At 43.0% G+C, this 25,158-nt stretch overlaps 2 protein-coding genes and 1 pseudogene across 4 annotated transcripts; all 3 read left to right on the top strand.

The window, feature by feature from the left end:
• Positions 1-1,803: 1,803 nt before the first annotated feature.
• LOC136527722 (uncharacterized) lies at positions 1,804-2,111 on the top strand (annotated as a pseudogene).
• A 1,948-nt stretch (positions 2,112-4,059) lies between these two features.
• LOC136525804 (uncharacterized) lies at positions 4,060-5,095 on the top strand (the record flags this gene model as incomplete). Its single annotated transcript, XM_066518667.1, has 2 exons — positions 4,060-4,116; positions 4,406-5,095. Coding segments are annotated over exons 1-2 (747 nt in total), but the record flags the coding sequence as incomplete, so codon positions are not given.
• On the top strand, positions 4,944-19,984 carry LOC136527723 (uncharacterized). Of its 3 annotated transcripts, none has more exons than XM_066520539.1 (18): positions 5,632-5,800; positions 7,956-8,041; positions 8,122-8,259; positions 8,379-8,478; positions 8,563-8,646; positions 9,114-9,234; positions 10,042-10,228; positions 10,432-10,535; positions 10,637-10,843; positions 11,048-11,598; positions 11,672-11,893; positions 11,982-12,035; positions 12,214-12,282; positions 12,377-12,514; positions 12,627-12,680; positions 13,373-13,432; positions 18,471-18,878; positions 18,978-19,984. In XM_066520539.1, the coding sequence occupies exons 1-18, from the start codon at positions 5,774-5,776 to the stop codon at positions 19,134-19,136; spliced, it is 2,769 nt and encodes a 922-aa protein (XP_066376636.1). In that variant the 5' UTR covers positions 5,632-5,773; the 3' UTR covers positions 19,137-19,984. The 3 variants fall into 3 exon arrangements, with proteins under 3 accessions (XP_066376634.1, XP_066376636.1, XP_066376635.1); XM_066520538.1 differs by lacking the exon at positions 5,632-5,800 and adding an exon at positions 5,890-7,545; XM_066520537.1 differs by having other exon boundaries at positions 4,944-5,800; positions 8,122-8,478.
• The last annotated feature ends 5,174 nt before the right edge of the window (positions 19,985-25,158 follow it).

A 25,158-nucleotide genomic window follows, 5' to 3' on the forward strand; every position in this document is an offset into this window, starting at 1 on the left:
TCTGAATTTTACATGCTTTTAAATTCTATGGATCATCTGTAAAATTGCACTCTCATTTGGAGAACCTGTTCAGTTGAGTTATTTACCAAATATACTTTTTTTCGTGACTCTTTACCAAATATACTTTGTGCTGCGTACTGTTAGATGTTTTCTGAGCGACTGAATGTATGGTGATATGACTGAACGCTCTCACATACTGGCATACCGCTTGCCGTTCTGAAAAAGTTAAAAACTGCATACTAACAGCTGTTCGTATACGATCGTGGATTATAAGCTGGAACAGTATTTTTCTCTCACACCAAAGCAGCCAGCAGTAAATAATCCATGATCGTTTACGACGAAACGAACATGCTGTAATTTATTTTGTGCTGGTGATATGGCAAATAAGTAATTTATATCAGACTGAACATGTTGCTACTTGTGAACGAGAATGCGAGCACATATATGACAGCACTATGAAAAAAATGCAATGATATTTAGTGTATATGTTTGATCTAATTTGTGTCCATTAGCAACATAATGATATACAAGAATGATATTCATGATTGATCGTGGTTATATGCAAGCATTAATTAACTTATAGACAATCAAATAGACAACCCTTGTTTGTGGATCTGTCTATATTGTAAATTCCAAGAACTTGCAGACAGTGCCCTGTCTGCCCTTAGTTTGTGATGTGATCCGACGATGCGCTATCCCGACTGATTAGTAAGGTAGGGTCTATGGAATCCAGATTTTAGATAATAAAAATCTATGATGTTTGGATCTCAAGATTCTAGCTAGGGATTGTTGGTGCTAAATAGGTATATTCTCTATAATACCTCTGAGAATGACCTGAAGAAAAGGATAAGGTGGGGCAAAACTGTCTTTTCACGCATTGGAAGGAAGGAGTATCCCCTATTATCCAGCCTCAGTTGGATTATGGGATTCTTTGAATCTTACGTTCAGATTTTTTATCCTCCTTATTATCCCCACCGTCTGGATGCTACGTAGGTTTTTTTTATCCGGGTAGCAGAATCCGGAGGGATCCAGACGGGACCTAAGTTACTGTGGATTACACCAGTCAGCGGTGTTAGAAAGACTCCGGGGTGGACTATTCTCGTCACGAAATTTGCGGTAAAGGACGATCCTCAGTTGCTCACTCGCCGAAAGGCATTGCAATTGCAATTGCAATTGCTGGTCCGCAACTGTCGTGCTCGAATCTCCTATTCCGCGAGCGTAGCACATAAGAGTACCCTCAGCTGGCTCGGCTGTTTAGAATAACGAGCTAGCTCGGCTCGGCTCGTTATGCTAATGAGCCAGAAAGCTAGTTTAGCTTGGCTCGTTAAAAGTTTAAGCTGGCTTGTTAAGCTCGTGAGCCAAGTATAAAAAATACACAAAATATAATATTTGCATTTATCTAAAGTTTGAGAATAATAATAATATAAAAGAAATATATCTAGACCAGTTACAAGTTAATTTATAGGGTCTAAACCAGTTACCGGTCAATTGTAAAGTGCAAGACATGAAGTAATACAAAAACTAATATAAGTTTTGATACTTTTTTCCTGGATGCTTGGCTCGTTTAGCTCGCGAGTGGCTCACGAGCTGGCTCGAGTTGACTCGTTATAGCTAACGAGCTAAAATCTTAGCTCGGCTCGTTATCATAGTGAGCCGAGCCGAATCGAGCCAGCCACAAGTCGAGCGAGCTAATGAGCTTCGAGTTTTTTTTTCCAGCCTTACCCACCACCCGTCTCGTATATAAAGTGGCAGGAGGGTGATGAACATCAGGATTCAGGACAGGTCACTTGCCAGTGGCCACACATGGACGCGCTCTTCGAGCAGCTCCCCGTGCTCGCCGACATGGCCACCGGGGCTTCGACCCGGCGAGGCTGGACGGCATCCTGGCGCTCTTCGAGAGCGAGGTGCGCGCGTCGTGGGCGGCGGCTGAGACAGAGCACGAGGCCGTGGCCCGTGCCACCGACACGGCCGCGGAGGAAGCGGAGGGCCACCTCGACGCCGTGATGATGGGCACGGCCGTGGGCTGGTCCGGGGAGGGCAAGGCGCTGTCCGCGGCCACCACCGCGATGGAAATGGCCTTCAACACGACGTCCGAGGTTGTAAATCCATGAAAAAACAGTTTGATCTCGTGGTAATCTGACGACTACAATTAGATTTAGGCGCTCCAATATTCATGTGTGTACTATGATACTACCAGTCTATCAGTATATCACGGTATCACTATCACCTCGCCATGTCAGTTGCCTGTGCCTGGGCATCCTGTCTGCTCGTATACACCTTTAGGATCCATCGATCCAGTAATTAAGTGTATATTCATTTAAACATAGATGTATTGATGTTACATATGCCACCATAGTCAAAAGTAACTTTTATCATTTGACATCGAACAAATCAATTTGCTCGCAATAATGATATGATATGGTCATTACCATTCACTGAATTTAGATCATAATAAGCATTTATAACTTAATTATTTGATATACAAAGGTATAATTCAAAACTTTCAATTCCATGAACATGTACTAAGAGAAGTTTTTGCAGGGAAAATTGTCGAAGTATCCAACTCTAGTTCTATTTTGAAATATCTTCAAGACACGTTGTTGTGATCGCTTTTAAGTCGATCGATAGCTTCCAAGCACTCGTCACATAGTAGTCTTCAAATGCTGCTATTGCTTGTGTCATTGTGGGAATTTTAGTAGCTAAGTTAATTAGCCGGCTATAGTAGCACTCCTAAGGTCGTCTCCCCTGTGGGAGTGAATTTAGGCTAGTGTTAAAAAAAAATCCTTTCTTCTGTCCTACGCTAAGCGCAGGTCTAAGACCCGACCTATGTTATTTTTAGTCGCATGTACTCACTCACAAAACGAACATAATGGCTAAATCGATTACTAATAGACTCAACATTGAAATAACCTTTAATTCTTAGTTCATACAAAACATCACTGAACTTCAATACACTACCAAAAAATGATTTTACAAGGGGTTTTTTTATTTTTGACGATATATTCCAGAATGTTGGATCTTGTGCAACATGTCCGTTTTGAGATTGTCATTGGATTCACCATAAGAACCGCACTGTTAGCTTCGGTGTTCAAGAAGGCTCTGTTTTGCATCATGGAAAGATATTAGCGAAGAATATGATGAAAAAATTTTGAATAAAAATATTAAATTTTTTATTTCAGATTTTCATGTATAATTTGGGATGTACTACCAACTTTTAATATAATTTCCCTAACTCTTCGAAAAAGGAGGTAACACACTCTTTAGTGTCTTTTTTTTAAACTCCAGGCAAACTTTATTGATTGACAAAGACGGTTACATCGTTTACAAGTTGTAAGATATATGAAGGGGATCATCTACCCAAACCTGAGAACTCTTTTGTAATAAAACTTGCCTAGCTAATTCATGGGCTACTGAGTTACAAGATCTATTACAATGACTAATAGTTATCTCACCGAATTCCTTCCAAAGCTGGACGATCTCATCATAGAATGCCACAGCCGTAGCCGAGAACCCATCGTTTGAACCACTTCTATGCAGTCGGATTGGATCTCAACATGGTTACATCTAATTTGTAAAAAGAAGAAGATTGCTCTTCAACTGTCGGCCTAATAAATGAAAAGATCTCTTTTCAACCAAAGCATTGCACAAGTCTATCATAAAACGGGCTGGAGCCCAAATCAATTTACCAGAAAGCCCCAAACTGTCATTCCCAGCCCAAGCCCCAAGATGATCATCAGTCCATCACAATTCAGCCCAAGCAATTTCCTAAAAAAAAAAAATTCAGCCCAAGCAAACCGGTCAGCTGGCGCCTGGCTCCCACCAGCTCCCATGAAGACGGAGATCCGGGTCCACCCGCCACCTACCCACATCACGTCACGTGAAAGCGCGGTGGCAACCGGTTCCTCTTCAGCGGGTGTACGTGTTGTCCGGGCGCCTGGTGGGCCCACGTATGACTCTCAACACACAAGTGCACAACGCGTCGTGTCGCTTCTCCTGCGATATTATAACTGACTCGTGGACCCGTGGACACGTAGAGACGTGAGGGACCACGTATCAGTCATGCATTGTGCAACACGGCCCGTGACCCGGCGCAAGGGAAAAACAGCAGCGGACCAGGTATATCCCCTCCCGAGGAAAGTGCTACGGCCACGCGTACTATCTCACGACCATGTGGGCCCCTGTAGTCAGTGACTTCGTCAGCTGGCTACGGGTGCGCGTAGCAGCGTCTCGGAAGGCGCCTTTCTCGAGGTGAGAGCACGACTGTCAGGCCCAGCCCGCTACGAGAGGAAGCGATAACTTGGTTGAGAAAAATAACGTAACATCACTTGTCCATCCTCAGTCCTCCTTCCCTCTCGCTGCCGGATCTGAACTCCCCCGAAAAAATCGTACCTGAGAGAAACCCTAGCACTGGAGGTTTTCCGCCGTGGCGCCTCGCCGGAGACCTCCGCTCGCCGCGGCCGCCGACGCGTCGCCCTCGTCATCCCCCCGGAAGTCCGGCGAAGATGCGCCGCCACCCGCCGGGGGCACGCCGCCGGCGGCGGCCGGCGTCACCCCGTGCGAGCAGGCCAGGAAGGCACTGTGTGTGCGGTCGCCGTTTGACGGGGAGGAGGCTGCTGGACGAGACCCCTGGCTGCCATCCCGAGTTGCCAGATGGGCGGTGGTGGGCGACGTGCGGAAGAATCATAAGAAGAGCCAGCCCCAGCAGCAGCAGCCGGAGCCAGCACCTCCCCTGGAGCAGCACCCGAGAGTGCCTGCTGGGTGCAAGGGCTTTTGGGAGCAGTTGGAGCCCTATTTCCGAGAGTTTACTGCGGAGGATTTCTTGGAATTAGTGACGAAGCATCAATTCTGTCCTAGCCAGATTGATCCATATTTTGTGATACCAGTTGTTGGCAGTAGTAAGGAGTTAGGGGAGAATTCAGATCTATCTCATGCTTTTGAAGCTGATGAAAGCCCGGATTTGAGCTCGAATTTGGGCAAGCATAACGAGGAGTTGGATAGGAGCAAAGAGAATATTCAGGACAGCTTGGATGATATTGGAGCCAGTGTAGAGCTGTGGTCACCCAAGATGAGAGTAATACAGAGAATTGTGATCAGGACATGCAGGAAGTGATTGTGCAGCAAGAGGAGCAGCCGGTTGAAATCGTGTTAGATCAAAGCAGGACTAATAGCATTGTTCTACCGGGATGCAGAGAGGATCTGTGGCCTTCTCTGAGCTGGCTCTTAGGAGCAAGGGGACGGTTTGTGCTCACTTCAGAGCGCCCAAACAAGAAGAGGAAGCTCTTAGGTGCAGATGCTGGGCTAGAGCAGCTTGTACTACTGCCATCCCCTGAAGGTGAGGCTGGTTCGATCTGCGATGTTTGTTGTTTGGGAGAAAGTAATATGATGTCTAACAGGATGCTTCATTGCAAGAACTGTGAGACATCTGTGCACCAGAAGTGTTATGGTGTGCATGTTGTGCCAGATCGTTTCTGGTTTTGTGTTTGGTGTAGCCGGAATATCGGGATGCCACGGAGGTTGACACGGAGCGATGCCTGCAGGACTGTGTCAATGCCCTGTGTGCTCTGTCCGAAGGAGAAAGGTGCTTTGAAACCTTTCAAAAGGGACCCTGGTCCATCCACAGATGGAGGAAACCAAGAATTTGTACATTTATTTTGTAGTCTTTGGAGACCAGAGTTTCATGTCAAGGACATGGAATCAATGGAGCCTGTCACCAATATAGTAGATACCCAAGAGAATCAATCAAAATTGGTGTGCAGCCTTTGCAAGGTCATGCATGGCGCATGTGTCCGCTGCAGCCATGGTATGTATTTTGAACATATTCACTCCGATTCTAACACTAAGCTACATTCATCTCCTGTCTCTGAGAACTGAAGTTCTTATATGCCTGAATCTTGAATTTAAGATATGTTGTGGCACACCCTAATGCCCTATGACATTACAAGTCAATGTCCAATTTTTGTTCTGGACATCAAGACTCTACTTCTATTCCCCCCCCCCTAATATGGCTTAAGCTGCAATAATTCGTTCTCTTTTTCTTTCATTATTTTCTCTTGTCATACCCCAGTTTCATTTATTTGAAATCTTATAAAAGTGAAATGCACCAGCACTCCTTGAACTTGTACCACACTACCAGAGTGTCTTCCATGTCCTGAATTCACATATGGGTTCCTAAACTAGTTAAGTGTGTCATTTGTCAATATCTAAATCTTATTTTGGTGTCTGTATGCCATGCCACTCAGCATTTTCTTGATTGATGTCTTATCAACATGCCTCTCCCATTAAGTTGCCATTGTAAGCCAAAGCCATCAACATTTGGATTTAACCATATTTGTGAAACAGGACCTCAGAGAGGTAAAAAAAATATTCACTATGCATGACCACCAGTTTGTGAAATTCAACAACATCCAACATGATAGCATAGACCTTAACTGGCTCTGTGCAACATCCAACATGATAGCATAGACCTTAACATGATAGCATAGACTTTAAGTCCCAAACAAGTTGGGGTAGGCTAGAGTTGAAACCCAGCAAAAGCAATCAAGGTTCAGGCACGTGAATAGCTGTTTTCCAAGCACTCCTATCTAAGGCTAAGTCTTTGGGTATATTCCATCCTTTCAAGTCTCCTTTTATTGCCTCTACCCAAGTCAACTTCGGTCTTCCTCTGCCTCTCTTTACGTTACTATCCTGGCTTAGGATTCCACTACGCACCGGTGCCTCTAGAGGTCTCCGTTGGACATGTCCAAACCATCTCAACCGGTGTTGGACAAGCTTTTCTTCAATTGGTGCTACCCCTAATCTATCACGTATATCATCGTTCCGAACTCGATCCATTCTTGTATGACCGCAAATCCAACGCAACATACGCATTTCCGCGACACTTATCTGTTGAACATGTCGTCTTTTCGTAGGCCAACATTCTGCATCATACAACATAACAGGTCTAATCGCCGTCCTATAAAACTTGCCTTTTAGCTTCTGTGGTACCCTTTTGTCACATAGGACACCAGATGCTTGGCGCCACTTCATCCACCCTGCTTTGATTCTATGGCTAACATCTTCATCAATATCCCCGTCTCTCTGTAGGATTGATCCTAAATATCGAAAGGTATCCTTCCTAGGCACTACTTGACCTTCCAAACTAATATCCTCCTCCTCCCTGAGTAGTAGTGTCGAAGTCACATCTCATATACTCAGTTTTAGTTCTACTAAGTCTAAAACCTTTGGACTCCAAAGTCTCTCGTCATAACTCCAGTTTCCTGATTCACTCCTGTCCGGCTTTCATCAACTAGCACTACATTGTCTGCGAAAAGCACTACATCGTCCGCGAAAACCTTCTACAAATAAGGATGTAATTTATTTTGGGGATGATCTGGTAGTTGCCTGGGAGAAGTCTATGCACTGTGACACTCAGTTATGGTATTTCTGCCTTTTGACTATTGGTTTGTTCGGGGGGTGAGCATTGTATTACGATGAATACACAATGTGAAGTTACATAATTGACTCTGAGAAGCTTGAATGGTACACCTTGAAAGTTGTAAACAGCAAGTATGTCTATTTTTCCCCCCATTTTTCCCAGTATTTAAGGGAAGCGTCACATTAATTAATATGTATTCAAAGTCTACTATTTCGTCCTTTTTTGTTTGAAATCGTAGAGCCGTGACATCTACATCTTTTGAAAGTTCTACGGTTAATATGTTAATAGCATAAGTATTGACAGTATGATAATTGCATGAATAGATTTTTCTTTGAAAATGCTTTCACAAAAGTATAATTCCTTGTTAGTATTTATGGATATTAAGTATACAAATCAGTGTTCAAAGTCATGTTTTGGTGTCTGTGCAATGCCAAAAACATAAAATGAAATAGAGCATAGGGAGTATTCTGTAGATTGTATCTGAACAATAATAGTTCTAATTTTATAATCCATTCATTTTCTAAGTTCATGCGTTTTTTAGGAGCATGCAGGACTTCCTTCCATCCTATATGTGCAAGAGAGTTCAAGCTTCAGATTGAGATATGGGGGAAGTTTGGTCATGATAATGTTAGTTCTTTTTCTTATTAAATCTGTTCATTATATTTGATTGCTTATTATTAATTTTTCTTATTTTTAACTGTTAATAGGTTGAGATGCGAGCATTTTGTGCAAAACATTCTGCTGTCAAAAGCATCAGCTCCATACAGAATGACAAAAGTGTATCTGAACTGGACTCCGCTCAAGCTGAGCTGCTTGATGGAAAACCTCTTACTGGGAATGAACAGGTGAGATTTACGCGCAGCAACAAGGACAAATTTGTGAACAGCACAATTACTACTAGTTCTTGTAGCCTAAACAAAGCACAGACAACTGAATTGGCTACCGTTCCATCCACTCTTGGAAGCACTCAAGAAACTCAAAGTGCAGATATGGCTGTTGATCAACCCTCTGCAGATGGGAATATTATGAGCAATTCTGGAGATGTTTCCGGAATTCTTAGACAGGTATTTGCTCATCTTACATAGCCAGATTAGGGTATGGAGGTTTTGTACCTAACTGCATTTTGTATATTTGCACTGACGACACAGCTAGTTGACCAAGGAAAGGTTAGTCTTGCTGACATAGAATCGGAGCTGGGTCTTTGTTCAGAATCAGCGGAAGCTGCTCTTCAGGTAATTTGCTGTTGATTTTTCAGTAGTTCTCATAAGTTGCTCAGTGTTTCTACTAGTTGTGTGCCAACATGTAATAATTGGTACATACATCTCACTCAATTTATCCTAGCACAAGCTGGTGGTATATTCATCTCTTTGAACTTTCACTTCTAGAATTATTATTTTTTCCACAACTTGTCAACTTTTTATTCTTTGTGTTAGCTGCTTATGTCTTTTTTAGAATATATAAAAACAGAGATTTTAAATGTGTATGTTATAGTATTTGAAAAGTCTTATGTATTATAACAAACATTACAAGCCAACAAAAATCTTCACTGTAGATTTAAATAGTAAAGATGAAACTATACTCATAGGTACAAGTTTAACCATAAGTATGCATAACTCTATGGTGTTATTCTTGTGTTTCACAATGCGATGCTACTATCGCCCTTGATATGTTTTGAGAAAAAAACAACGCGCCTTTACAGCCTGATGAGACAACTGCTTACTCCCCTGGCCTGAAGTTGAAAATGATCAAGTGGCTGCAGAACTCTGAGCATGCACCTTCTGTTCAAGTGAAGTCATTTAAAGAGGGTTCTTTGGCACAAGGTAATAACTAATAATGTTTTGTCCTCCATTATCTGTAATACTACAATGGCTGTGCGCCTTGTCTGGATGAGGTTTAAAGTTTGTTGTACATAGTATGCTTCCTGATATGAAATTTGGCTTTACCAATTTATTCTGGATGATATTTATCTCTCTTGTAGCTACAATGCTCGATATTTATGGGAGTTCTATTCTCTTTTATTCAACAGGTCATGACTGAATAAGCTAACATTTGCCAATCATTACTTTGTACAACCTGTCTAATGTGTGATACTTGGGCTCTGTTTGTTTCAGACAGCTTCTGCCTTTTGCCTCAGAAGCAGAAAGCTGAAGCAAACAGCTAGCTTTTGAAATCGCCTTTTGGGAAGCAACACTTCATTTTTATTAGAAATTTAGAAGCTAGAAGCTGGTCTGTAGGAACTTATGTTGATTCTAAGTTCTAAGGGATGATAATCTGAGGGGTATTACATATATTATACATTTCAAGAAACAGGTTTTCTAGAGGCAGTGGCATCATTTAAAAGCCAGTTTTTGAAAAGATCAGGACAAACCAACATGCCGTTAGATATGATGCTATTGTTTATTAGTGTGCCAGTGCTAACTGTCATGTACTGTTTTGATCTACTTGCTTTAGAAATTTCTTGCTAGTGTTGGGCATGCAGCCTGCATTTTCTGTTTCTTTTTTTCTTTTAGAACTTGGGAGTCAAGCATCTGATTATCCCTTTTTGAAGATTAAACTACTCCAGGGCAATGAAGCCTCAATTTCATTAATTTTATAGACTTGTTGATTCTTCTGGTATTTATGAACAGGTACACTTCTTAGGAGTGAAAGTAAGAACTTAACCACTGCTACACTTCAATCAGGACAGGAGGAAGCCATTTCATCGATTGATCATCATTTTCCAGAAAATGACAGTGCTAATAGGGGTGATTTAGTTCAAAATGGCTTTCATGATGATCCTGATGCAAATCAGATTTCTGGCCGGCATTTGCTCAAGTATGCCTACCCCCAATCCAGATGTGTCTTTCTCTCCTCTCTCCCCCTCCCCCCTTCCTTCCCCCCTCTTCCTCTCTCCATTACAGGCATGTGTGTACACAGGCTTTTGTTACTTTGTTACACAGGGTCCTTCTCGCACATTATTGCAGGCAATGTTTCATTTGAATGGATAAATAACTTAATCCTGCTTTTTTCCCATGTAGCATGGATGGTTACTGCTGCTATATTCATTCTGTCATTGAGAAGAGGTTGCAAGGTTTGTGGAGTAACAACATGGAGCAAACTATACAGAAAAATGGTTATCATGGTAAATTCCTGCTGCCTCCTTCCTGTCAGTTAAACAGAATCCATTGCTAGTTTCTTTTTTCACATCTTAAAATCAACTTTATTTTCTCCCAATTTGAGTAGAAGAGTTATCTTGCTCTCTTCATGATGACCTTGGTGTTTCATCAACAAAACTTGGGCAATTAGCGGACAAAGCTGCCCTGGATCAAGTCTGTAAAGCAAAATCATCAGATACTCTCAAGCATTCACCTGATGATGAAATAGAAGGGGAAATAGTTTATTTGCAATCCAGGCTACTTGATGGTGTTGTTTCTATGAAGCAGAGATATGGTAAGTTTTTCTTTGTCATGTACATTAATATTCCTTATGCAGCCATACAATATGGTTTTGGTTGTTGTCCGCTTTATTAATTCCCCTGCTGCTGCAGTACTATCTTAATAATTAGTCTTCGCAGTGCTAAAATGAACTGCTTAGATGTGTTTATATTCCTTCAGCTTTCTGAATCGATATTTCAGTCCGTCTTATATCTTGCAGAAGATTTGATGCACAAGGTTGTCCAGAATATTTCTTATGAGTTGGATTCTTTCAATAAAAGAAAATGGGATCATATCATTGTGAATCAGTTTCTTCGTGATCTGAGGGAAGCTAAGAAGCGTGGAAACTCAGAGAGGAGACACAAGGAAGCTCTAGCTATCCTGGCTGCAACTGCACCTTCTGTTGTACCAACCTCACGAAATGCAACAGTGAGGAAAGAGACAGAAAACAATGTGGCATCTGCTAGACGAGAGGTTATCACTGTGCTTTGCTTGTTCAGTTGTTTCTTGTCAGGCATGATCGTTTTTTTATTGGCTTCTGTTTGTTTCCAGAATATGCCAAGAAGCAATGCTGGATCCTCAAGAATTGGCCAATTATGTTCATCACCACAAGCAAAGGATTTATTATTTTCCAATAGCAAAGTCTCAGAGGAAACTAACTTTGGCATTTTTGATCTGGCAAAATTCTCTAAGAAAAGTGCTCTTCCCTGTGATATATGCATGCGATGTGATACTGTATTGAATCGTATTTTTGTCTGCTCCAGCTGCAAGGTGATTTGCACTTACTGTTTTTTTGTCCCAAATAAATTGCACTCCATCAACTATTAACTGGCTTGATCAGCAGGCTGCTGTCCACTTAGATTGCTACCAGAGCCAGAAGTATCCTACAGGCCCATGGAAGTGCGAACTTTGCCACGAGATGCCCTCAGATTTTGTTGTCTCTGGTGAGCTATCAGATCAAAATGGCGCGAAAGCTTGTTTGGTGCAGTGTGGTTTATGCCATGGAACATCTGGCGCTTTTAGAAAGACTGTGAAGGGTCAATGGGTTCATGCTTTCTGTGCTGAGGTAGTGATTTCTAGTTTTCTCTTTCCATATTGCTGTTTTGCTTAGCTTATGCACATTTATTCATTTAAATTACCCCAACTTTCCTTAGTGGCTGTTGGAGACTACATTCAGAAGAGGGCAACATAATCCAGTCGATGGAATGGTACTATCTTGTTCTAGCTGTGCTCTTAGTATTTCTGTATTGGCAAATAAATATATCTTCTTTCATATTTATTTCATTATAATGCATAGTTATGTGAGCATATCACCAGAAGCCATCTTGAGTACAATATGACTGAATTATCTTATTGTTTTGTTCTGGCTGTTCAATCAAACCTAAGGAGAGGCTTCATCACAAGGATAAAGATGCATGCTCTATATGCCACCGCTATGTCGGTGCATGCTTGAAGGTTTGTTTTTTAAAAGGATCCTTTATACCTATTGATCTAGAAATGTAGACAAACGAAACAGATCTTGCTAACCTTCTCTCTTTCAACCATGCAGTGCAGTACAGTAGACTGTCAAATTACTTTCCATCCTTCATGTGCTAGAGATGCTGGTCTTTACATGAATACAAAAAGATTGGGTAATATGTTACAACATAAAGCATACTGTTGTAGACACAGTATTGAGCAGAGAAAGGTAAGAGATACTTTAAATTGTTTAGGAGAGGTTGATGTCTTCACCCTGTAACTAGATTTGTATCCTTATATGTCATAATTACCTTTACATCCTTCTATGGGAATTCGTGCAGGCCTATCGTCAACAATATGGACCTGAGGAAGTCAAGAGCATGAAACAAATGAGGGTAAACACACCTATTACATACTTTATCTCCTGCAAGGATCAATATTCTGCTTAAATCATTATAGATTCTACTTTTTTTTTGTTTTACTAAGGTAGTACTAATTTTAGACTGCCAATCTTTTCATGGTACTTTGTGTTTGTCTCATCACCTTCGCTGCGATGTTTGTAATTCACGTGCATTTTGTGTCAAAACAGCTCTCGGCTCTCAAGTCTTATTTGGTTCGTTAGATTTAAGTATTAGTGTCATGATTTGCGGGGCGAGCATCAGCCATGGTGAAAAGCATTATAGGTATTAAGCAGTGTCCAGCAGGCTGTATTTGATGAAGATATATGACTGTCGTAGTCCTAATAAATGGTAGATATCACAATTTCACATATAAACACAAAACTTCAAATCTTCCATGTTTGTGCTTTTACCTTTGTGTGACCTTTAAACATTTCTTTTGAGTATATTTTTATGTAGACATGAATAGATTTACAGAAGCATCAGGAGCATTCTAAAACATCTATGCTCATACCTGACAAGTAGTAAGAAACACAGAACTTCAGTTTCTCTGATTTTTGGACTTTGATAATGTTTACAAAAAATGGTTTGATGCTATAGTATATCTTGCTGCTGATCAATGGCCTATAGCTTGAAGATGGTGAAGAAATTCTTGGATTATATGCTTCTATTTTTCTCATTCTTGGCAGGTTGAATTGGAACTATTACGCTTCCTTTGTGAGAGGATTGTTAAGAGAGAAAAAGTGAAGGTAAGCTGTTAATCGTGTCTATTTTTGCACCTTTGGTTTCTCGGGATGTTTAATAGTTCTCTTTCATATTTGTGATAACAGCAAATGGTGATAATGTACTCATCCTTGAAGTGTGTTTTCCCATTTATTTTGTCATACTAATGTTACTATCCTACAGAGGCGGATATATTTGTTATAAGAAACTACCCCTGGCCTCCACATTTTTAGAACAACAACAACAACAAAGCCTTTAAGTCCCAAATAAGTTGGGGTAGGCTAGAGTTGAAACCTAGCAGAAGCAATTAAGGTTCAGGCACATGAATAGCTGTTTTCCAAGCACTCCTATCTAAGGCTAAGTCTTTGGATATATTCCATCCTTTCAAGTCTCCTTTTATTGCCTCTACCCAAGTCAATTTCGGTCTTCCTCTGCCTCTTTTCACGTTACTATCCTGGTTTAGGATTCCACTACGCACAGGTGCCTCTAGAGGTCTCCGTTGGACATGTGCAAACCATCTCAACCGGTGTTGGATAAGCTTTTCTTCAATTGGTGCTACCCCTAATCTATCACGTATATCATCGTTCCGAACTCGATCCCTTCTTGTATGATCGCAAATCCAACGCAACATACGCATTTCCGCGACACTTATCTGTTGAATACGCCGTCTTTTCGTAGGCCAACATTCTGCACCATACAACATAGCAGGTCTAATTGCCGTCCTATAAAACTTGCCTTTTAGCTTCTGTGGTATTCTTTTGTCACATAGGACACCAGATGCTTGGCGCCACTTCATCCACCCTGCTTTGATTCTATGGCTAACATCTTCATCGATATCCCCGTCTCTTTATAGGATTGATCATAAATATCGAAATGTATCCTTCCTAGGCACTACTTGATCTTCCAAACTAATATCTTCCTCCTCCCGAGTAGTAGTGCCGAAGTCACATCTCATATACTCAGTTTTAGTTCTACTGAGTCTAAAACCTTTGGACTCCAAAGTCTCCCGCCATAACTCCAGTTTCTGATTCACTTCTGTCCGACTTTCATCAACTAGCACTACATCGTCCGCGAAAAGCATACACCAAGGGATGTTCCCTTGTATGTCCCTTGTGACCTCATCCATCACTAAGGCAAACAGATAAGGGCTCAAAGCTGACCCTTGATGTAGTCCTATCCTAATCGGGAAGTCATCCGTGTCTCCATCACTTGTTCGAACACTAGTCACAACATTGTTGTACATGTCCTTAATGAGCCCGACGTACTTCGTTGGGACTTTATGTTTGTCCAAAGCCCACCACATAACATTCCTTGGTATTTTATCATAAGCCTTCTCCAAGTCAATAAAAACCATGTGTAGGTCCTTCTTCTTCTCCCTATACCGCTCCATAACTTGTCTTATTAAGAAAATAGCTTCCATGGTTGACCTTCCGGGCATGAAACCAAATTGGTTCATAGAGACCCGCGTTATTGCTCTCAAGCGATGCGTGATAACTCTCTCCCATAGCTTCATAGTATGGCTCATCAACTTAATTTTTCGGTAATTAGTACAACTTTGAATATCCCCTTTATTCTTATAGATCGGTATCAATATACTTCTCCACTTGTCAGGCATCTTGTTCAATCGAAAAATATGGTTAAACAACTTGGTTAGCCATACTATAGCTATGTCCCCAAGGCATCTCCACACCTCGATTGGGATACCATCCTGTCCCATTGCCTTACCTCCTTTCATCCTTTTCAATGCCTCTCTGACATCAGATTCTTGTATTCTCCGCACAAAGCGTCTATTGGTGTCATTAAAAGAGTCATCCAACTGAAATGTTGTGTCCGTATTCTCACCATTGAACAATTTTTCAAAATACTCTTGTCATCGATGTCGGATCTCATCCTTCCTTCACCAAGAGACGCTCCCTTTCATCCTTAATGCACTTAACTTGGTTGAAGTCCCTTGTTTTTCTCTCACGAACCCTAGCCATCCTATAAATGTCCTTCTCTCCTTCCTTCGTACTCAAATGTTGGTAAAGATCCTCGTACGCTCTACTCTTGACCACACTTACAGCTCGCTTTGCAGTCTTCTTTGCCACCTTGTACTTCTCTATGTTGTCCACACTCCTGTCATGGTACAAGCGTCTATAGCATTCTTTCTTCTCCTTAATAGCCCTTTGGACATCCTCGTTCCACCACCAAGTATCTTTAGCCTGGCCTCCACTTCCTTTGGTTACTCCACACACCTCTGAGGCCACCTTCCGAATGTTGATTGCCATTTTGTCCCACATGTTGTTTGTCCTCTTCTTCCTTCCAAGAGCCCTCTTTGATAACCTTTTCCTTGAATACCTCTGACGTCTCTCCTTTTAGTTTTCACCACTTTGTTCTTTCAATCTTAGCTTGTTTATCCCTTTGGGCACGCACCTGAAAACGAAAATCTGCCACCAAAAACTTATGTTGAGAAACAACACACTCCCCTGGTATCACCTTGCAACCCAAGCATGCTCGTTTGTCCTTTCTTCTAGCGAGGACAAAGTCAATCTGGCTAGAGTGTTGTCCGCTACCGAAGGTCACTAGATGAGATTCTCTCTTTCTAAAAAAAGTGTTGGCTATCATCAGGTCAAAAGCTACCGCAAAGTCCTGTTTTTTTAGAAGTCCTGTTTTTTTTGGCAAACCTTGATCAGCAACTGATCCAAAGTATATATGGTTTTGGTTGCACTTAATACCATTAGATAACTTTGTAAACAAAAGTAGTACCATTAGATTTGTTTTGCATATACTCTCCGGGTCCAAAAAAGGTTGCAACTCTCGGTTTCCAAGGTGGAATTAGACAGTTAGGTAAAAGACGCATGTACCCCTTACATCACCAACCCCGAGTCTCTCTTAGTTTCTCCCTCCACGTTCATGTCCCACAGGAACCTGAGCACCTCTCTGTGCTAGCCTGGACCCCTACAGTTGCATTCTTTCTTGGACAAAGCTTCAAGTCTAGAATGTCATACTTTTGTGGACGGAGGGAGTAGTATTACAATGGATTAATCTTGTGGTTCTTTTCTTTTTGTTATTATTATGTGCTGCAATTGAAAGTTTAATTCCAATTCTCAGTTACCATTGAAGCACAAATTGGATCCTATATTTTGAAATTGAACTTCAATAGAATGGTTACAGGAATAACCACTGAGCTAAGTAGTCAATTTATTCCAACATTGAGCTAAGTAGCTAATTAGTATGGGTATATGTTGTGATGTGATGTAAATTATGAGACAGGAGGCCTATTTGCAGTGCTTTAGTGGGTGTATTGGTTGTGTATTTGGTCAAACCAGACGCTGGTACGGTTAGGCGCTGGCTTGGGCGCGGTTGCCCCTGCAGCCGATGAAGCTTTGATTTGGCGGTGCACATAGGCCCTAGACAGGCTCATGGCCGTTTGGAGGTTGGCCGGCCGTTAGAGCTCCACATCGGAGGCTAGCCGCATTCCTAGACCACCTGTGAACAGGTCGATCTTGTGCTGCGTGGTGAGCTCGCGGCGAGATAGCAGGGCGAGAAAATGGCGCTGGTAGTCCACCGATCCGGAGCGCTGCAGGGCTTTGAGTTCGCAGAGGGAGTTGGAGTGGATGGGAGGCCCAAAACGCAGGTTGACGAAGCGCGACCACGAGATGAGGCCAAAATTCCGCTACAGAGGTGCCGTCCAGATGGAGAGACGCCATCAAGACCTTCTCTCCAAGGTGTGGTGGCCACAGAAGTAGTTGTTGCACTTGTTCAACCACGTCAGGGGATCTGACTCGCCGTAGGGAAAGTTGATCTTTGGGGAACACGGACGACCGTAGTGATCGTCGTGGCTATGGCAGTCGTCACGGCTGAAACGATTGTCGCGCCCTTAGTGGCCATTGCTGCCGTAGCGGCCTTTGGCCGGGGAAGTAGTCGCGACAGAAGCGGCGATCACGAGGATCGCCGTGGTCGAAGTAGATGTCGCGGTCTTAGATGTCGCCGCGGCTGTAGCCGGTGTCATGGTCGCGGAAGGAGTCACAGCCGTGGTCGTCGTCACCGCCACCACCGTGGCCGCCACGGGTGCCCAGAGTTCTCAGTGAGGCCCCCCTCGTTGTCCCCTGACTGGAACTTCTTCGTCCACACAATGCGCTTGTTGTGGGAGTTCATCCAATTGTTGATGGTGGCAAGCTGCCCCAGGATGCGATCCTGCTTCGCTGTCATCTCCGCAGGATCCGTAGGGCCAGGCAATCGGGCATGGTGGTCGATGTCCCAGTGCTGGTTTTTTTTATACCAAATTGATACGGCGCTGGCGGAGAGGTGTGCGCAAGGGAGAGTAGAGGAGTAGCTGGGATTGGGAAGATGAACGCAGAGGGTAACGAGGCTGGTCGTGGGTCTCGACGGTGGCGATGTAAGAGTCCTCCGGCGCCACCGTCGAAGGAAACTCCATGCCCCTGCAGGAGGTTTATTCTTTCTTCGATAATCCTGATTATAGATCTGAGGTGCCCTTTATAGTTTAGGTGCACTTGCCTAACAATAATAAAACACATCTCCTATAATCTCTCCCTGAAAGCCTCTTTCCTAAACTAACGCAGCCCCTTAGTTGCCTGGGCTTGGTGGGCGCCTAGGACGGCGCCTGTATTGTCGACCCACATAGGAGTCGACAACACTATCTTTATCCCATGTAGTTTTGAGGTCTGGCAAGTGAAAAGTAAAAATATATGCTCTTCTAACTGTGATTTTCTTGAAATACGTTATGTGCATAAAAAGTAAAAATAGAAGATTTTAGGCACTGGATTGCAATGAGGATGATTTTGATGTCCGTGTGTTAGTAAATGTGCCAAATGTACATTAGGGGTCAAGTAAATGAGTATATGCACCAAAAGATTGCAGCTATTTAGTGTTGATGTCAGTTATTATTGCTGACGTGTAGTTTAGAACAACTCAGTTGTCAACCTTCCCATCAATCTGAAAAGTAGAAACCTTATAGCTTGTGAAACCAAATGTGTAACACTTGGATTTCAGTTGTGGTCAACTGATCTTACTGCATCAATTTTGATGTTTTTGTACACTAACATTTTTCATCTTGATTACCAGAAAGATCTGGTTGGATGTGCACATGACATACTTGCTGCAAGGAGGATAACTGCTGTCTCTTCTTCGTGGACTTCTTGTTATGCTTCTGGACCTGGAGCAAGTTCAGAATCTGCGACTACTTCTGTTAATAACAAATCATATGGTGGAACGATTCAAAGGTCCGATGATGTCACAGTGAGATCGGACGATGTCACAGTGGACAGTACAGTTACCGAAAAACATACCGTCAGGTTTTCTCTGCATAACAGGGACACTGATAGGAATACTGCTGACAGTTCCACATCAACAATATCATACAAACGGAAGTTGGATGATGGGGAATCACTTGCATTCAAGAGTCTTCCCGGAACACCAGCTACTGCCTTACTGGAGTCACGGGATGTAGAAAAGAAGCCAATAGATAAAAAGGTTCTACATTTTTTATGGTTGATTTTGCGTTACAATTTTATGAAGTGTTCTCATTCCATTTTATCCTCATCGATTCTGATGCTTTACATTACATTGCAGCGTAGGGAAATATATCAAAAGGAGCTTGTCATGGCTACTTCTCACCAAGCTTTGTTGAAGAACAAGAGCCCTCCAGAGAGATATGTTTACACTCGCCGTAGCTCCATGTCCAAAAGGAAGCAATGTAGTCAGCATGTAGTTGAAGGACCTGGTGGATGACAGCAGAAGTAGCATCTTGGTGGCTTCTTGGGATGTTTGGAGAATATTCTTGGAAGCTCGACGCACAAAAGCACAAAGCAAATACAGCAAGCGGGGCTGGCCATTAATCATGATGGAGCCACAGGGGCAGGCATGGCTGCACCGAAATTGGAAATTTGATGCAAATGGGGCTCTTTGAAGATTTGACCCATTGAGCCCATGTCATCGTGGAGGCCAACATGCGTGAATTCATTCACTTAGTTAAGGGCAGGTTTTGTGAAATATGCCCTATTGCTAGTATGGCGTCTTTTCACATTAATTATGTGGAAGAAGGAAATTGATTGAATTATGTGTCGAAAGAAAGTGGATAGTCAAATATTGCTAACTGGCACCTTCCAATAGGCCATCCGCACATGAATTACCATGTTTAGGAGTTGTAGCTATGTACTAACAGAACTGCATGTTTTGTGTTGTGTCTTACATCTATTCTAACTTCTGAAATGAACCCTCGATGAGTAATAGGGCATTTCATGTTTGTACAGGCATGTAGGTTTAGCCTCCTGCTATGTAGTTAACTTCATAAGCATCATCTTGTAGCCTTATGTGGTTAACCAGATCTTTGATTTATTAGTTAATTTAGTGAACCAAGAGCTGCCTTGTGTCCATATGGGTTGTGACTACCGGTGGCTTACTGTATTCATATCTGTTATTAGCATGACGGCTGTTTATTGCCGATGTTGAGCGCCCAACCTCATAAGCAGTATTTTTTTTAACAAAATACCGTGCTTGTTTTGTGAATACTTGCTGTAACCTCAGACTAATAATGTACATGTATATTCAACCTCAAAAATCTGCTTATGTTTTGTGAATGGCTCATGTGTCAGCATGTCATTTATTTGTTACTTCTTGTTTCATGATGCGAATGTGGAACGATTGTGTGGCTATGGCCAGAAGGTGCAATGTTAGGCCTCTCCCATATTCCCATATATGTCATGGGATGGGAGAATTAGATCTTTTTAAACTACGCCCTCTGTTTCCACGGAGGTGACATGAATTTGGTAAAGTAGAGCTAGAGCAAAAATCGCTTTATCGTCATCTTGTTGTCTCACTTTGCTCTAGTGTTTTGACACTTTGCTCTAGTGTTTTATAAAAAAATTTATTACATTATTCGCCACTCTAGCTATTTAGAACATTTTCAAGTGGTATCAGAGCACGGTCGAGTGTACGGGAACAAACAACGTATGGACCCGCATCCACGAGCTGTCTCCCCACACATGACCAATGAGCATTGGACAACGCTCTCTCGCGCCAGGCACAACGGACCCGCACGGTCCTAGGCGGACTCTTCCGTTCCACTCTGACGAAACGTGAGCAACGAATGGCACAAAAAGCAACGCACAAACGCGCCTCTCCTCTGTGAGCCGCGGGTTCCATGCACTGAACTAGCGAATGTCATGGCAACAACGAGCCAAACTAGCAGCTACATCCTACGCTCCCTCTCTCTCCGCATTCCTAGAAACGAGCGGCTCACGTGCACATGCAGGAGGCGGTCCCAACGGGAGGCAAAAATTTCCTTCACTCGGGCTTTGGAGCGGCGCCTTCCTCTCTCACAGTCACTCGGACTTTGGAGTGGCACTAAATAACCATTGCAATTAAAGATTTCTCCTCTTTAATAGTACGGTTATCTATCCTAAATCCGATCACACACTCTATTACGTCTTGACCGGCAAAACAAAATAGCCTTAGGTTTTATACCTTTGTCTTGAGCTCATTTTGTTTTTCTCTTTCTTCTTTTCCAAATTGAAGCACTTATCACCATCATTTGGTCATCTCCATCACTATGAGTGCCATCTAGCTCCACCTTGGTGTGAACCAACCTTACTTCAATCACAACACTTAGAGAGAAGGTTAGTCTACAATGGTTTCATCAATTAGCCAAAACCAAACTAAGGCTTTCAATCTCTCTCTTTTTGGTAATTGATGACAACCTTCACAAAGATATGCATGAAATTCATTTTTGGATTTGAGTTGCTTGCCCAAGAAATTTTACCATGTGCAAATAATTTGGACAAGTAATACAAACCTGAATTGGTAGTATTAACTCCCCCTACATATGTGCTTGTCATGTCCAAGAATTTTGATCCCTTTTGAAAGGATCAAGATTCCCAAGAGGAGGGGGGTGAATTGGGCTAATTCTAAATTTCTTTTAATAATTAAGCCCTTACACTTAGCCCATTTCACCCTCTTGTGCCTAGAAGTGTTTTGATTGTTCTACCGCACAAAAGTTTTACACACTAGGTTCTAATCCTACTCTAGCATGACAATTCTAAGAATGTAAAGACATGAATTGAATTGCTCAAATGTAAATGCTCAAGGTAAAGAGAAGGAGAGGAACGCGGCGATGTTTTTTTGAGGTATCAGAGAGTCGTCACTCTCCACTAGTCCTCGTTAGAGCACCCGCGCAAGGGTGTAGCTCCTCCTTGATCCGCGCAAGGATCAAGTGCTCTCTACGGGTTGATTCTTTGACACTCCGTCGTGGTGAGTCGCCCACAACCGCTCACACCATGACTTGGGTCATCCACAAGTTCCGTCGGATGATCACCAAGCTTCCAATCACCACTGAGCCATCTAGGTGATGGTGATCACCAAGAGTAACAAGCACGAACTCTCATTTGACCCAACCAAGCCTAATAAGATGAGTGGATGCACACTTGCTACTCTCTATGCACTAATGAGGTCCTTAATATTGGATTAGCAAATCTCAATCACCCCAATAGGCTCTTGCTCTCCCTTGCACTCCAAAGGTGTTTCTCAGCTGAACAAATGGATAAGAGAGATAAGTTGGACGAGTAGGAGAAGTATTTATACTCCCCCAATCAAAACATGACCGTTACTGTCCAACTTAGTAGTTTTTGGGGCGACCAGACGTGTCCGGTTAGTATACCACTAGCCAACACCAAAATATGACCGTTATTGTGATCAGACTCCAAGTTGAGTCCGATCCCTATCCACCTGACGCATCAAGTCAACAAAAACAGTCTCTAGACACTCTCTAATGTCGATCGGACTCGGCACCTTGTGTGCTCGGTCACATTTTGTCCCTACGTTTGGTCCTTATTCAACAGCGAGTCACCACTGCTACGATTGGTTAGGACCTGCGCGCCTGATCCTTTGCCTCCACCAGCATCTGGTCATCCTTCTGCCCCTACAGCATGTGCTACACTGTTGTCCAGACACAACACCTGTGCGTCCGGTCTTGCGTCCAGTCAATGTCCAAGTCTCCATTCACTTCCAATTTGACAACTTTTGTGAACGACATTGACTTCAATTGACCTATGGACTGTCCTTGAGCTACCTAGTGCTAATCTTGACAAGTGTGCACCACACCTAAACCATTAGTCTCACCTAGGTCAAGCTACTGGTCTATACCCCCCCTTAATAGTACGGCCAAAGTAAAAACAAAGTCCTAAAACTACTCTAAGTGTCTCTCCAACGCCAAACGACACTTAGAATTAGTCCGTCCCTAACATTGTCGTCCATCCTTTGAAAATCGAAACGATTTCCATCGATAAGGGCATGAAACCCATAATTTCCCAATCAATTACCATTACCATGACCTAACTCAAGTTCCCTCTGCAAACACACGTTAGTCATAGTAATCTCGTGTCATCATTAATCACCGAAACCCAACTAGGGGCCTAGATGCTTTCAATCTCCCTCTTTTTTGTGATTGATGACAACACAACCTCAAGTATGTATAAAAGATGAGTGAGGTTTTCAACATGCTTGATTCATATAAGCAATTGATAATAAGTACAAAGGAGGGTTAGGCTTGCTTATATGATCCAAGTCAACACAATATACTCACAAGATATGAAATAAGCATAAGTACACAAAGTAAAGCTCATTTGTATCAGAGTAAAACGTGAAAGCAAAGCAAATGAGCATAACCAAGTGACATGACATATATATCAAAGTAGAGAGCACACATGGCACATAAGTCTCATAAACACACATATATCACATATAACACAATGCATGAGAGTAAACGTGAATGCATAAAGTATCACACACAAAAGAACGGGTCCATCTCACACGCTCCCCCTAAATCTAACATACTCGCTCCCTTTCCCCATTTGGCATCAAGCACCAAAACCTAAGGGTCGAACGGTGGGGTAGAAGCAGACGAGTCGGGCATTGAGGTATGGTGAGAGATCTAAAACTGAGTAGCATCATCATTTGACTTTGGACTCAAAACTGTTAGACCGACTGGAGCAATCGGCGGCTGACCCTCTAACTCTAAAGCAGGAAGTGGAGTGGTCTGGGTCTGCTCTGCTGGTCTTAGTAGCTAGGGTCAGCTAGCTGTGAAGTAGAAGCTGAAGCTATAGCCTGACCCTATGGCTCTGAAGCTGTCACTGTAGGAAGTGGAGCCACAACTGTCTCAGTGACTATTTGAGGTGGATCTAACGAAGCAACAGAAGACGGGAGTCTCAGTAGTCCTTGTGACTAGGAGCTACTACTGTAATAATACGCACCTAAAGCTCTAGAGGTGTAGGGTGACCTGTGATCTCGCTAAAAGTGGTAGCCAAGCTCCTAGAGACCGGTGTATCTATCACTAACATTGACACAGACTGAGTAGGTGTGAATCTGGTGAAAATTAGAGTGAAACCCTTAGTCTGTGTCCTTGGTGTGGCAAACCACTATGAAACCTGCTCAGTAGGCGAGGCAAACTATGGAGTTGCCTGTCCCTGACTTTGAAGCCCACTAGGCTGTATAGCTGGAGTCACTAGGGTACTAGTAATAGTCGAGCCAAGCTACAACGTGGGCCAAAAAGGAGCAATCCCTATAGCATAAGGACATGCTGCATGAAGCCAAGAAGCTGCTACTGAGTCTCTAGCTGCTGAATGATCTGCTGCTGCTGCTGGAACTGGTCCTGCCATGTCTACATCTGAGTGAGAGCTATAGCTGTGGCCTGTGCCTGGCGAGTTTGCTCCTACTGCATCCTGTCAAGTATCGCTATCAGAGCAGGGTCTATCTACGATGGCTAAGGTGGAGCTGAGCTGGAACCACTAGCCTCTCTGTTGCGAGCCCATGGGGGCATCCATGGAATAGGATGATAGTCCTCATCTGAACTATCAGATAGGTCATCCTCGTCCTCAACGTCTGGTTGTGCCTCCATGTTTGCAAGCTCTGACTCTGCCAAAGCCCTAATGGCCTCATCCTACTCGGCCTCTGTCTTTGGCACCTCTTGCCTCTGGCGATGGCTCTGCCTCGGTGTCATACTCCCAGTACTGGTGAAAGCTCTAGTTTGGTTTTGGTTAATTGATGAAACCCTAAGTGCTAACCTAGTTTATCAAAGTGATTATGAGATAGGTAGCACTACTCCAAGTGATGAAGCAATGACGAAGATCATGACAATGGTGATAGCATGGTGATGATCAAATGCTTGAACTTGGAAAAGAAGAAAGAGAAAAACAAAAGGCTCAAGGCAAAGGTATAAAATGTAGGAGCCATTTTGTTTTAGTGATCAAGACACTTAGTGAGTGTGATCACATTTAGGATAGATAGCCGTACTATTAAGAGGAGTGAAACTCGTATCGGAATGCGGTTATCAAAGTGCCACTAGATGCTCTAACTCATTGCATATGCATTTAGGATCTAGTGGAGTGCTAACACCCTTGAAAATATTTGTGAAAAAAGGCTAACACATGTGCACAAGGTGTTTGTAGGGTTGAGATGGGTTTGGGTCCCTCTCTCCCTCCCGCCGAGCTTGCGAGGCGGGATTCGGCGCTTTTGGAAAAATGAAATGTCTATTTTCTATTGCGCCGGATGCAAAATTCTTGGTGGTTGGCACATTTGAGCAAGGGTGAAGAAGTTAGAGTTGAAGTGGAGTTGGTCGAAATGATGCTGGCGTCGGTCTACTGACCGGACGCTGGGTCACTCAGCGACCGGACGCTGAAAGGCTGCGTCCGGTCGAGCTGTCAGACGGCACAGTCGCTGTGGTTGAGCACCGGACGCTGGTCTGCGTCCGGTCAAGGTGGAC

Source organism: Miscanthus floridulus, chromosome 19, assembly GCF_019320115.1.
Source record: "Miscanthus floridulus cultivar M001 chromosome 19, ASM1932011v1, whole genome shotgun sequence".
Taxonomy (NCBI): domain Eukaryota; kingdom Viridiplantae; phylum Streptophyta; class Magnoliopsida; order Poales; family Poaceae; genus Miscanthus; species Miscanthus floridulus.